Below are 15,387 nucleotides of genomic sequence, written 5' to 3' on the forward strand. Positions count from 1 at the left end.
ATAGTTTTACCGTTCCTATGAGTGTTCTTTCTATATATCCTGGTGTTTCAGTTATTACTATTTTATTATCTATTAGTTGTTTTGAGATATATCCTATCCAAAATTGGATTGTTTTATTTATATCTGCTACACAATTTAGATCTAAAAAATTACATTGTTCAGTTATCTATCTTGGTGCCCATTTCCTATTTAGCCTTTTATCCCATAATGTTTTGTTCCTATCATATGAATCATAACTTACTCTGTAATAGGTTGAGTTTAGTTGTCTTGGATTTTTTACTCCTGATGTGCTTGGTTTATCCTCGGTCATATCTCATGTATTTATTTCTAGATTTGTTTTTATCTTTTCTGTTTTTTCTATAAGTTCTGTGTACGTCTCACTTGTTTCTGAATAGTCTTCTCCTAGATCTTTGTCATTATCCCTTTGGTCATTTATTTCGTTTATGCTTATATTTGGTGGATTATCCTGTACCTCTTCTAACTGTAATTTAAATTTTTCTATCTCATTTGTCAGTCTTAGCTCTTGTTCTTCTTCTTTACGTTTTTCTTTTTCTTTTAGTTTATCTGTATATAGCTGTTTTAGCATTTCTAATTCTTTTTCTAATTCTGTTATTTTAGTGTTCTTTACTTCCTCTATCTGTTGTATTTTTTCTTTAGCTTGCTGTTGTATTTCTTTAATCTCTCGTTTTCTATCTATTTCTTCGTTTTCTTTTTTTATTCTAATCATTGCGGTTAAACTATCTTCTAGTTTTACCGTTTCTTTTTCTAACATTAAGTTTAGGTTATTTCCTATTTTATTGTATCTTCTTCCTAAGTTGGAAAATATTATTGTTATTTTTAATCCTTCTGGATTTTCATATGTCTTCTCTTCTAGTGCGAACTCTTATTTATTCATCTTTTATTTTTAAGATAGTAAATATATTTGTATTCTATTTTAGATATTGTATCAATTAATCCAGATAGCCTAGCTTTGTCTATTTTTGTAATACTTAGGTATTCATATTCTAGGTATAGTTTCTTTCTTATTTTCCTTGATTTTTTAGTTATTTTAATATGCCTTTTTCTGTAATTAACTCATTATTTGTTGATATTTAAGGAGCAGAGTTGAAGGAGTATATGGCACCAGCAGAGTTGAAGGAGTTTAAGGAGCAACTTCAGGAACTCCTTGATAAGGGCTTTATTTCACCTAGTGTTTCACCTTTGGGTGTGCCAGTTCTATTTGTGAAGAAGAAGGATGGCACTACGAGGATGTGCATTGATTATAGGTAGTTGAACAAGGCCATAATCAAGAACAAGTATCCTTTGCCTCGTATTGAAGATTTATTTGACCAACTTCAGGCAGCAAGGGTGTTCTCCAAGATTAATGTCCGTTTAGGGTATCATCAATTGAAGATCAGGGACTTGGATATTCTTAAGACAACTTTCAGGACCCGATATGGTCATTATGAGTTCCTTGTGATATCTTTTGGGCTGACAATGCCCCAACAACGTTCATGCATTTGATGAACAGCGTGTTTCGGCCTTATCTCGACTCTTTTGTCATTGCATTCATTAATGATATTCTGGTATACTCACGTAGTCAGAAGGAGCACGCCGAGCATTTGAGAGTTGTATTGCAGCGGTTGAGGGAGGAGAAGCTTTAGGCAAAGTTCTCCAAATGTGAGTTTTGGCTTAGTTTAGTGGCTTTTTTGGGGCACATGGTGTCCAGTGAGGGTATTCAGGTTGATCCGAAGAAGATAGAGGAAGTTTAGAGTTGGCCCAGACCGTCCTCAGCCACAGATATTCGCAGCTTTCTTGGTTTGGCAGGTTATTACCATCGGTTCATTCAGGAATTTTCATCTATAGCATCACCCTTGACCAAATTGACTCAAAAGGGTACGCCTTTCATGTGGTCGGATGAGTGTGAGGCGAGCTTTCAGAAGCTCAAGACTGCCTTGATCACAGCTCTAGTGTTAGTATTTCCATCAGCTTCTGGTTCATATACAGTGTATTATGATGCATCAAGAGTTGGTATTGGGTGTGTGGTGATGTAGCAGGGTAGGGTGATTGATTATGCTTCTCGTCAGTTGAAGCCCTATGAGAAGAACTACCATGTTCATGATCTTGAGTTGGCTTCCATTGTTCACGCATTGAAGATTTGGAGGCATTATCCGTATGGTGTGTCTTGTGAGGTGTTTACTGATCATCGTAGCCTCCATCACTTATTCAAGTAAAAGGATCTCAACTTGAGGTAGTGGAGATGGTTGGAGCTGCTAAAGGACTATGATATCACTATCTTGTATCATCCAGGGAAGGACAATGTAGTGGCCGATGCTTTGAGTAGGAAGGCGGTGAGTATGGGTAGTTTGGCATATATTTTTGTTGGGGAGGAACCTCTTGCAGTTGATGTTCAGGCCTTGGACAATCGGTTTGTGAGGTTGGATATTTCGGAGCCTAGTCGGGTCTTAACATGTGTGGTTTCTCGGTCTTTCTTGTTTGATCGCATGCAATATGATGATCCTCATTTTCTTGTCCTTAAGGATAAAGTTCAGAACGACGATGCCAGAGATGTGACTATTTGTGATGACGGGGTATTGAGGATGCATGGCCGGATATGTGTGCCCAATGTAGATGTGCTTCGGGAGTTGATTCTGGAGGAGGCCCATAGCTCGTGGTATTCCATCCATTCGGGTGCCGTGAAGATGTATTAGGATCTGAGACAATATATTGGTGGAGGAGAATGAAGAAGGATATTGTGGGATTTGTAGCTTGGTGTCTCAATTGTCAGCTGGTGAAAAATGAGCATCAGAGACCAGGTGGCTTGCTTTAGTAGATAGATATTCCAGAGTGGAATTGGGAGCGGATCACCATGGACTTTGTAGTTGGACTCCTACGGACTTTGAAGAAGTTCGATGCTATTTGGGTGTTTGTGGATCGGCTGACCAAGTCCGCACACTTCATTCCTATGTGTACTGTCACACCTCCTTTTTACGCACCCGCGAGGGCGCAAGGGAGTTTTTCCCAATTAAAGGACAATCGAAACGGGATTGGTTTATTTATTTCAGAGTCGCCACTTGGGAGATTTAGGGTGTCCCAAGTCACCAATTTTAATCCCGAATCGAGGAAAAGAATGACTCCATATTGCAGTCTGCGTACCAGAAATCCGGATAAGGAATTCTGTTAACCCGGGAGAAGGTGTTAGGCATTCCCGAGTTCCGTGGTTCTAGCACGGTCGCTCAACTGTTATATTCGGCTTATTTATCTGATTTTATACGAATATGAACTTATGTGCAAATTTTAACTTTTAACCGCTTTTATCGTTTACTGTTATTTTTATAGGACTTGCAACATCGTGAAAACATATCTCGAACCACGTTACATCAACACACCCGTGGTTATTGACATATCTCGACTCGGTTGAGATTTGGATTTGGGTCACATAAATGTGCACCCGAATTAAGGAGAATAAAATTATTAAAGGCGTTGGATTTGGGTCACATAAATGTGCACCCGAATTAAGGAGAATAAAATTATTAAAGGTGCGCCTAAAGCGACTAGCGTATTTATTTTGGGGAAGGCCGTAAAATTTGCTAAACGGCATGTCCCGAATTCTAAGTATTTTCTAATATATATACATTTAGAGGGCCCCGCAGCTTCTACATTTTGTTTGTCGAGTCTCGTCTCATTTGTTATTAAAAGGAATTTACAACTTCATGGAAATGCATCTCGGGCCACGCCATAATCAATATACCCGTGATTAGAGACACATTTCGATTCCGTTGAGATTTAGATTTGGGTCACATAAATGTGCACCCGAGTTTAGGAAAATTAAATTATTAAAGGCGCGTCTGAAGCAACTAGCGCATTATTATTTTGGGGTAGGGCCATGAAATTCGCTGAACGGCCCGACCCGGAATCTAAGTATTTAATGCATATATTTTTGTGAGGGCTCCGCAATCTGTACATTTTTTATGTGACGAAGCTCGTTTCGTTTTTATTATTTAAGGGCAAACTTAAGGCAACTACGATTTTCTACCAATGAAGTCATCCGAGGTTAAACAAAAACAACGATTCTAACAGGTAATAATATCCATGGTAAAAATGAGAAAAAACGATTTAACAAAGATGACAAACAAACCGTTCATATGCTCACATTTACTTTAAACATGCAGTAACTAAACATAGAATAAGCATTTTTAACACAACAACAAAAGTTGCATTGTTGACATTCCTCAATATCAAATACTCTCATTCGCCTTGAACCATAATATGCGAAACGAACGAAATGAAACAAAGTACGAAGAACACCAACCTTCGAACCTCGACAATCCTAGAACGACAACAGTGCCTCCTACGGAACTCGAACCGGACCTCACTCGACGAGGAACAATGATGAAACCTCGGACGAACACCTCGACGTACCGGACCTCGATGAACCAAAGACGACCTCGATGGAAATAGAAAGCTCGGACCCACAACTGTCAACAACCAAGGATTGTTTGGTTGCTGCGGAAGGAACTGGGCTATCGACGGGGAACAACCAAGGTGACGAGATGGAGGGAACTGGGCTAAGATGGTCGATGGTCTGTTTGGTGGAGGACAGCAACAACGGGGGGAAGCTGGTTGGACGATGCAGCAGGTCGGAGATGGGTCATGATGGGAAGGTTAAGACGCGCAATGACAGCTGCTCAGAAACGCAGCCACAACTGCTTGGCACGCAGCAACAGCTGCTCGTCGGACTAAAAATGGTGAAGCCGCTACGGTCGGGACTGTCCGGTGGTGGTTTCAGGGTGTTGATGGATGTGGTGTTTGGGCGATGGTGTTTGGACGTGGAGGTGACGGGTTGTTTGGTTGTCGTCTGGAAATGACGACGAGGGGGGCTGGTTTCTCGGTGGTGAAGGTGGGAGGAGGAGTTGGTTGCGACGTTGGTTTGGTTTTCACAGTAGGGTTTTGCTTGTTTTTGTTCTTCTTCTTTTAGGAAGAAGACGGAGGAACAGTGGCCAGTGATCGACGATGACGGAGCTGGGGGGGTTGCGGACGGTTTGGGTAGTGTAGATGGAGGTGGGTGGTTGAGTTTTTTGCTCGGGTTCTTGGTTTTCTTCTTCTGAGGAAGAAGATGATCTACAGTACGTGTTTTCAAAAAAAAAATGGAAGTCCCCCCATGCTTTGGCCTTGTCCGTGTATTTGATACACAATGCCCAGAAAAATGAGCCCCACGCGTGGTGGGGTTCAAGGTTTGTGTCCCCCACGCGTGGTGGGGTTCCCCATGTGTCATGGACTTGATTTATTAGGGGTTAGGTCCGAAAATTAGGCCTAAAACCGGGTAGTTTGAACCCGAATATTATTCTTTTGCCCGGACCCGAGAAATAGGAACACGACGTTGCTTAACTAGTCCTATATAAGCAAAATAGCTACTAAAATAAGACTAATTATTTAAAACAAAACTATATTATTATTTTCTTAATATTTTTCAAGATTTAAAATAGCTACAAAATATTAATAAAACTATTTTTTGTAATTTTCGTTTTTTATATAAAGATAAAATATAAAGTAATATTTTTGCATTTTTTCCAAATTAAAATGACTACAAAACCTTAATAGAATTATATTTTTTGTAATTTTCGAAATTATATAAAGTACAAAAATAAAGTGCAATTTTTTTATTTTTTCAAGTTTATGAGGGATACATAAACTAAAATTTATATATATATTTTTTTGTAATTTTTTCTTTTGCGAGAAAAATAAAGTAAAAATAGTCAAAATAGCTATATTAGTCCTAAATTAAATATTTAAGCTAAGAATGTAAAAATTCCCGGGGAGGGTCAAAAATCACGTGCTTACAGCTGCCCCTCTTTGACTGGAAACACGAAGAGTTTTCCGACAAAGAACGACTAGACGTGTTTTTGACCCGACCATTACTTGGACGGACTACACTTAAGGAAAGGGAGGGAATGTGACCGAGCCCTGGTATCTGAGCTGCCTACATATCCTTGGTTTTACAGGAATCAGGCCACGTGTAGTTCGGATATGAGAGAGATAGTGAAGTGTACCGAGGTGAAGAGCCGATCGAGGTGCCGTTCCGTTGAGGTTCCGGTCCGCGGTCCTGTCATTACAACAAAAATGAAAACTGAAAAAGACTAACTAAGCCTATCAGCTACTAGTTACAAGGATTCCTATCTCTAAGTCTTCTGAAACTTGATCTTGAGTCTTGAATGGTGCTTCATACAGACTTTGGATTTGAACCTTGATACTTGCTAGTTGTAGGCGCTAGTTCCTGAGCAGATCACATCTGTTCTCCACTTCCGTATTTTGGGATCTTCTCTTTCTTTCTTTTTTCTTCTTTTTTTTCTTGTTTTTTTTGTGACCAGCTTCTGTTGATCATCCCAGACTATTGATTCGCGTTCTTGAGGCGAGCTTCTAACTTGGATTGAATACTGGGGATTTCTGTTGTAATCCTTCTGCTTTCCAGTGGGTCATTGCTTGATCTTTGACAGGCGGACTCCTAACTTCTTCGATCTTTGACATACCACAAACTCCGTTCTACATTTTGGGTCCCTGACAATCAAAACAAACAAAACAAACAAAATTTCCTAACCCAGTTTGCACTGGGAAGGTTTGTGAGTCGTTAGCAAAATCGTAGCCCACTGATACTACTGATGCAGTGCTGAGAGTGAACTAAACACTAGATTAGGATGTATTCCCTTGTTATACAGGTGGGCGCCTAACTTCAATGCTTGAAATGTAAGGACTGAAATGTATTCCTCTGTTCTATGGGCGGGCTCCCAACTTCAACACTTGTAATGAAAAAGACTGAAATGTATTCCTCTCGTTATACAGGTGGGCGCCTGACAAGAAATTTAAAGACTGGAATGTATGCCTCTGTTCTATGGGTGGGCTCCCAATTTCAACACTTGAAAGTAAAGACTGAATGTATTCCTCTGTTATTATGGGCGGGCTCCCAATTTCAACACCTGAAAAGTAAAGACTGAAATGTATGCCTCTGTTATTATGGGCGGGCTCCCAATTTCAACACTTGATAGTAAAAACTGAATGTATGCCTCTGTTATTATGGGCGGGCTCCCAATTTCAACACTTGAAAGTAAAAACTGAATGTATGCCTCTGTTATTATGGGCGGGCTCCCAATTTCAACACTTGAAAGTAAAGACTAAAATGTATTCCTCTCGTTATACAGGTGGGCGCCTGGATTTAGGAAAATTACTCTTTTTCAAAATGTTTTCTTTTTTAGCATCTTAGGAGAAAGATTCATCGGACTAAGATTTTGATCCTAGGAGAAGGTTCGTCAGACTAGGTCTCTATCTTAGGAGAAAAATTCGTCAGACTAAGATTTTGATCCTAGGAGAAAGTTCATCAGACTAGGTCATTTTTTGTTTTTTGGTATCTTAGGAGAAAGATTCATCAGACTAAGATTTTGATCCTAGGAGAAGGTTCGTCAGACTAGGTCTCTATCTTAGGAGAAAAATTCGTCAGACTAAGATTTGGATCCTAGGAGAAGGTTCATCAGACTAGGTCTTTTCTTTTTGGTATCTTAGGAGAAAAATTCATCAGACTAAGATTTTGATCCTAGGAGAAGGTTCGTCAGACTAGGTCTCTATCTTAGGAGAAAAATTCGTCAGACTAAGATTTTGATCCTAGGAGAAAGTTCATCAGACTAGGTCATTTTTTGTTTTTTGGTATCTTAGGAGAAAGATTCATCAGACTAAGATTTTGATCCTAGGAGAAGGTTCGTCAGACTAGGTCTCTATCTTAGGAGAAAAATTCGTCAGACTAAGATTTGGATCCTAGGAGAAGGTTCGTCAGACTAGGTCTCTATCTTAGGAGAAAAATTCGTCAGACTAAGATTTTGATCCTAGGAGAAGGTTCATCAGACTAGGTCATTTTTTGTTTTTGGTATCTTAGGAGAAAGATTCATCAGACTAAGATTTTGATCCTAGGAGAAGGTTCGTCAGACTAGGTCTCTATCTTAGGAGAAAAATTCATCAGACTAAGATTTTGATCCTAGGAGAAGGTTCATCAGACTAGGTCATTTTTTTTTTTTTTTATATCTTTAACAACCACTTAAGAGTAAATGCATCTCCTATGGGTAAAACATAAACTTAGGAGGAAATGCGTCTCCTATGGGTAAAAACGAACTTAGGAGGAAATGCATCTCCTATGGGTGAAACTTAAACTTAGGAGGAAATGCGTCTCCTATGGGTAAAACTTAAACTTAGGAGGAAATGCATCTCCTATGGGGTGAAACTAAAACAATCTTGGGAGGAAATGCATCTCCTATGGGTAGAACTCTAATGATTGCGTCTCCTATTAATGAAACCTTCGTTTTTTTTTGAATTATTTACTTACCTGTGTTGTCCTCCCTCGAAACTGTTGGGGATTATTTAGATGGGGATGACTTTTTACCCTTTTTTTCATTATTATCTTTTTATTCTTTTTTTTTTTGCATAGCTTCTTCCTTCAAAGACTACCTCCCTTGATTTACTTACCTGTTGGGGGGTAAAATGTTATCAGCTGGGGGTACCTGACTTCCAGAAAATTTTCTAAATGGAAGGAAAATTTTCTGCCCCAGTTTGATAATATCCCTTGTGGCATGCGTTTCTGCATCAATGCCATTTCCTTTACCTGTTTCAAATCAAACAAAATTTGTTAGTTTAAAACATGGTGGTTGGCTGTGATACTCCTATTGGGATTGCTTTCCCTTTCTCCTTCATTGCGCTGTGCTCCACGACTTGTTGGGGATGATATTATGTGCTGGGGATATTCCCTTCCTGCCGGGGATATCCCTCTTCTTTTGTGGCATAGCTTGGAAACTGGCATTTCCCCGACCTTTTAGTCTAGTATGGATTTCGCCGAATCATGCTCACTGCTCTCCTTGCTTTGTTCACGGGCCTTGTCTTTGAGGTTTATAACCTTGGTTTTGGCAAGGATATCCCTCTTGACGCTCGTCAATCCTTTTGTCAATTCCCTTTTGCTGGGGATATCTTTATTGACACTGGCCTCGCGCTTGTTCCTTGCTGACTATACCATTTGGATGTACTAGTCAGATCTCATCTTGAAAAGCTGATGGCATATTTGAAGTCATTTCATACTTGTTCTGGCCCGACAGACTCTATTGGGGAATTTTTCTATGAAAGGAGAAAGATAAAAGAAACAAAATAAAAGACAAAGGAAACGAATGACTCTTTTACAAAAGAAACTATAAATAAAAATCTATCAAACGCAGATACCGACTCTAATGGCCATGACATGCGTATGTGGCCTATCCTCTGCCGTCAATCATCTTTTAAGATCTTCAATTGGCGATTCCCCCTCTGATTCTCAATCTTATTCGACTTGTAGTGCCCGAAGGGTTTTCACTATCAAGTCTCTCTCATTTTTGGGTTCTTCTCTCAGCTTTCATCGCCTTATGGTGCCTGTGAAGGTTTTCACCAATAAGACTCTCTCGTTTTATATCTCTCTCCAGCTGGGGATTTGGAGTGTTGCTGGTATGACTCTTTCTGTTGGAGATTAGAGTCCTTTCTGCTGTGGAACAGAATGTTATGTTCGCCGGTAAGACTCTTCATTTGTCTGACTTGGCATTTTTTGAAAACTGATCAGAAGGTCTTTCTTTGGACCGTAATGTGGGTTTTTGGATAGGGCTAAAAAAGGGTATTAAACGCTCAAAAAATGCATTAGTTTTGGGTTATTAGTTACAACCTTCGGAATTAGATTTATTTACAACGACCGCAACCTCTGCCCCAGTTTCTTGCTTGGGGATATCTTAATTGTTTTTTTTTCATTTTTCAAAACTATGACCGAGCCGTGAAGCGCCTACGTATCCTCTTTGAGGAATCAGGTCAAACGTAGTTCCCAATTCCTCTTTTTCATTTGACTTTCCTTTTTTGCTTTTTGTTATCATTTTTCTTTTCTTTTCTTTTTTTCTTTTTCTCTTTTTTTTCGTTTTGTTGTTTTTTTTTTCCGTTGCTACTGATTCCGAACGAGGGGTATAAAAGAAGATAAATAAGGCTCAAAAGGGGTAACGAAGGATAGCGTGTTTAGGTAGCAGAACAAAATGCCTTCGTCATTCCAGTCTTCAAAACATGCCAAGTGCAAACAACACAATTACACAATAGATTTATAGTCTCTTCCGATGGTGCTGGACTTGACAATTATGTTAAACATTTGCTTTTTTCTTTGTCATTTCTAAAGCACCATTGGGCGATACTCTCATTATCATGCATGACCCTCATGCCAATTTGGCGAATCTTGCTTTTAACGGTTTTATGTGTGCTTAACTTGCCACAGTTCCACATGACTCGAACTCTGAATAATCTCAAACTGTCCCTATTTTCTTTAAATGGTCTGATCGCCTTTCCGGGGTTTTATGATTAACTTTTAAGATTAGGCCCAAAGTGTGTGCGCATGTCATGTCCCTAGAATCGGCATTGAACGAAATGATAAAAGGACTAAACAAAAGACGACTGAAACTAACAAAAGACCGGCTTTGTATTAGACTACCGGCGAAATGGTTGGAATAATAAAACAAACAAAACCCAGAATAGAATCCTAACACAAACTGGACAAAATTTAAACAAACTGCTATGACAAAATGGAAAGATAAGAAGGTTTGACACAAGACAAAATCCCAATTACAACCTTAATAATCCGAACAACAGAAACGACCACAAAATAAGCCACCACAAGCTTCTCTCTTGCTGACCAAGGAACGAAGCGTCCTCCCATTTTATCAAAAAAAATGGCATCTTAGCCACTGAGCTTTGCATCAATACTGCCAAGACCATTACCCGCTTCAACATCGTCACCCTCTGTCAACAAATCCTCGATAGGGTTCGAGTGCTCCATGTCACTGTTATTGATCACAATCCGCCCTTCTTGGATCATTCTTTCTATTTCTCTTTTCAAATCCCGACAGCTTTCAACATTGTGCCCCTGGGCATTGGAATGGTATTCACACCTTTTAGAAGGGTCAAAGCTTCTTGCACGTGGGTCCACACGATTTGGAGGAATAGGTGCAATCATGTCATGATTCTTTAATTTCTCAAATAAGCTTTCATAGGACTCTCCTATTGGTGTAAAATTATCTTTCAACCTTTGTTCCCCTTTATACCACTGGCTTGGCTGTGGGTTATAGGGCACCTGAAAATTTTGTGGAGACTTCTGGAGATTTTGTGATGCTCGTGCTCGCCTCCTGGGGTGTTTTGGTGGCTGGACAACATACTGAGGTGGAGCGACAGAGTATTGAGCGTCCTGAGGTGGATAATACTGCTCAGGGGAGCCATAGAAAACCTGAGGAGGCTGCTCATACCTTCGAGATGTTCTCCTGGGACCTCTTCTAGACCCTGATGTCATCATGATTTCTTCAATCTCCTCATTTGTGTCGCTAAGATTATCTGACTCAACCCGGATAGCCTGAGTTGCGGCTTTAAGAACAGCTTGACTTATAATTTTGCCTGTCTTAAGACCATTCTCTACCATTTCTCCAATTTTGATTGCTTCCGAGAAGGTTTTGCCAACTACGGACACCATGTTTTGAAAGTAATCTGGCTCTTGCGCTTGAAGGAAGACAGTAATTAGCTCGTGGTCATCCATGGGTGGCTTAACTCGAGCTGCTTGCTCTCTCCATTTTATGGCATATTCCCTGAAACTTTCACTTGGTTTCTTCTTCAGGTTTGAAAGGGAAATGCGGTCTGGGGGAATGTCGATGTTGTATTGGAACTGTCTGACAAAGGCCTGTGCCATGTCATCCCAGACATACCAGCGAGACGTGTCTTGATCCATAAACCATTCGGAGGCTACTCCCGTAAGGCTTTCCACAAAATAAGCCATCAACAATTCTTCATTTCTTCCCGCACCTCTCAGTTGATTGCAATACCTTTTCAGGTGGGCTATGGGATCTCCATGTCCATCGTACTTTTCAAATTTTGGAGTCTTGAAACCAGGCGGCAAGTGGACATCGGGGAACATACATAGATCTTTGAAGGCAACACTCTTTTGGCCTGCCAACCCTTGCATGTTTTCCAACCATTGTTCTAAGCTTTTCACTCTTTGGGTCATTTCTTCCTGTACCATCTTTCGGGCAGGCTTCTCAGTTTTTGCAGCAAGATCAAACGAGTACGAGTGGTACTCAGGAGAGTGGTACTGCTCTTGTTGTGTCGCAAATTGTGACTCATGACGAGGAACCCTCCGACTCTGAGTCTCTGGAGCACTTGTAACAGCTTCGACGTTAGTTGTCATTTTTCTTTGAGGCACAAACCGACCACCTCAACTTTCTTCACAATTCAACACCAAATATGTTAGAATGGACTCAGTCGGTCCTTATTATTATCAACATATATATATATATATATATATATATATATATATATAAATTTATTTATTTATTTATTATTATTATTATTATTATTTTTTTACCTTTGTTTTTCCTTTTTCCTTTTTTTTCTTTTTTTCATTTTTTCGTTCCGTTTTTTCATTCTCTTTTTTTCCCTTATTTTGTTTGGTCGAATCTTATGGAGATTGCCTACGTATCATGACCCCGCATGAATCAGACCTTGCGTAGTTCGGACTAATAAAAGATAAACAATACTAAACACATTTTTTTAAAAAAAAAAAATTTAAACAAACTGGGTTTCAAGGATTTAAAGATGACCCACAAACTTGAGAATCAAACAACCCGCATATTCTAGTCAAAAGATTTATAAACTTCAAAACAAATGGCCAACTTCCTTCCTCCGTTTTGCTAATTTTAACCAAATGGTTATTTTTGCAAATGTGGCCCCTTCCAATTCTCACATGAATTTTGAGGCCGGGGAGGATTATTTTATGACACTTTTACCAACTTGTCCATTCTTTTACGAAAACAACCTTTCGACAACTGAAAGATATTCTAAGGTTGTTTCGGCAAGAACAGTTTAAGACGCGGCCGAAGGTGGCTCGGCTTATTATGACAAAATTCAAACGGTATTCACCTGACCGCCGACTCTTTGTTTTTTTTTCAAATTATAATAAAAACTTAGTGTTGCAAACACGGCCCTTCAGCGCCTCGGGGACGAAGATTTTTTAAGGCTGTGTGGGTCCATATCTCAAAATGACCCAAAGGTGGCTGTTTATGGAAAGTCAGCCTTCCGGCGTCCCTTTCGGGAACATTCGGCTATTTATGACAAACAGCATCTCCTGACTTAGTTATGACTCTTTTATTGTTTTTCAAAAATAGGAAACTCAATATTGCAAACACGGCCTGTCAACGTCTCGGGGACGAAGATTTTTAAGGCTGTGTGGGTCAACTGGACCAAATCTGAAATTGACCCAAAGGTGGCTGTTTATGCAAAGTCAGCCTTCCGGCGTCCCTTTCGGGAACATTCGGCTATGTCTTGATAAAACAGCGTCACCCGACTTCTTTATGACAAAAACTAAAATTTGACATGTATTTTTTTGTTATTATTATTATTATTTGTTTTTTTTTGGCTTTTTAGCAAAAGGTGGGGTTGGACCCGATGAGGGTTGCCTACGTATCTCACATCCGGTGAAAATCAAACCCGCGTAGTTCGGGCAATCAGGAATAAGTAGATGAACTAACCCTTTTTTTTGTGAATTTGTGAAAGAACTACTTTAAAAGAAGAAATGAAGTATATTTTTTGGATTTTTGATTGATTTTTTTTGAAAGAAATACTTCTAAGATACATTTTTGAATTTCATTTGCTTTTTTTTATTCTAAAGAAGAAGAAGAAAATATTTTTTGGAATTTTACCTTTAATAAAAGAAATGCTTCTAAAATGTTTTTTTTTTGAATTTTGAATTTTCTTTTCAATTTTTGAAAGAAGAATCAAAATATTTTCGGATTTGGTTTTTTATTATATATATATATATATATATATATATATATATTTTATTTTTTTTAGAAAAACAATTAGAAAGACTTTCTAAAGAAGTCAATAATGGAAAATATTTTTGGATCATCTGTTTTGAAAATTGGGATTCTAAAAACTTTTGGCAAGACCAATGTTCTTGCAACAGATAAAGATATATATACATTTTTTGGAAATAAGAAAAACTTTTGGATTTTATATATATATATATTTGCAATAATAAAACCACTTTCAATGCCCGATTCCCCTTTTTTTTTATATAACATAATAAAACTTATTGGACTTTTTGACATTTTTCAAAACAAGACTTGCTAATAAAACAAACTTAATAAGATACATTTTTTTTCATTTTCTCAAAATTTCGGCAGAGCTACGACTCTACTCGGACTCTTTCATGGTTTTCTAATATGTGGAAAATGATGACAATATACAAAATCTTTTGAATTTTCATGCTTTTTTTTTATATGTATATATTTTTTTATGTTTATTATTATTTTTCAAAAATGTGGCATGGGAAACATAAGGATTTCCAAGACATCTTGGATTCCGCAACTGTTCCCCATGCACTTTTCCCAACATGTGAAGCATGGGGGACATAGGGAATTCCAAGACTTCTTGAATTCCACAAATGTTCCCCGTGTGCTTTTTCCCAAAAAATGAAGCGTGGGGGACATGTGGAATACCAAGGCTTCTTGAATTCCACAATGTTCCCCATGTCCTTAATTAACATAGTGGCATGCTTATCAAAAATAGTGCAACTTTCTTATTTAACGTGATCAACATGATAAGGAGTGTCATTTGTCCGCAAATATCATTGGTCCGCCAAATGACCCATTCACCCTTGCATAAATACAACATGTAGCACATAGGATGCCAAAGATGGTCTATTATTTTCAGGTTGCTTGTCCTAGACGGACCCAACCCCTGTGTTGAGTCCCCTAAGTCAAATGCACATGATGCAAATAAACGTTCCTACTAGGGATCCGGCATGTGGCTTCGTTATACTAAGTTCATAACCTGGGTATTTGTTCTAGACCTGGCTTACCCGAGCGGACAGCTCGAGCCGAGGGGGGCAGCGTACCGGGAATACAGAAGCTTCACCGGCTTAGCAACTTATCCGAACCTCGTTCTAAATTGGGATTTGACACTATACAGAAAAGAAGTCATACGAAGTACACCCTTCTTCATGATTTAGAAGACTCAGAAAGGATAGGGGTTTCGGCACAGTTTACATACAGTTCACGTAATATCAAAGCGGTAAAAGCAACATTTAGCACATTAGGCTCAAAACATGTAAAAATCAGATAAAGCCAAATATAACAATTTATCTAAGCTCGAATTTCTAACCCTGAACCAGTGGTTCTGGGTTATGTCCCCAGCAGAGTCGCCAGAGCTGTCACACCTCCTTTTTACGCACCCGCGAGGGCGCAAGGGAGTTTTTCCCAATTAAAGGACAATCGAAACGGGATTGGTTTATTTATTTCAGAGTCGCCACTTGGGAGATTTAGGGTGTCCCAAGTCACCAATTTT

The 15,387-nt window shown here is 39.0% G+C and overlaps 1 protein-coding gene across 1 annotated transcript; it reads right to left on the minus strand.

The window, feature by feature from the left end:
• Nucleotides 1–313: 313 nt before the first annotated feature.
• On the minus strand, nucleotides 314–772 carry LOC138884607 (uncharacterized). Its single transcript, XM_070165635.1, has one exon. The coding sequence runs from the start codon at nucleotides 770–772 to the stop codon at nucleotides 314–316; it is 459 nt and encodes a 152-aa protein (XP_070021736.1).
• Nucleotides 773–15,387: the final 14,615 nt, after the last annotated feature.

Source organism: Nicotiana sylvestris, unplaced genomic scaffold (genome assembly GCF_000393655.2).
Source record: "Nicotiana sylvestris unplaced genomic scaffold, ASM39365v2 Un00004, whole genome shotgun sequence".
Taxonomy (NCBI): domain Eukaryota; kingdom Viridiplantae; phylum Streptophyta; class Magnoliopsida; order Solanales; family Solanaceae; genus Nicotiana; species Nicotiana sylvestris.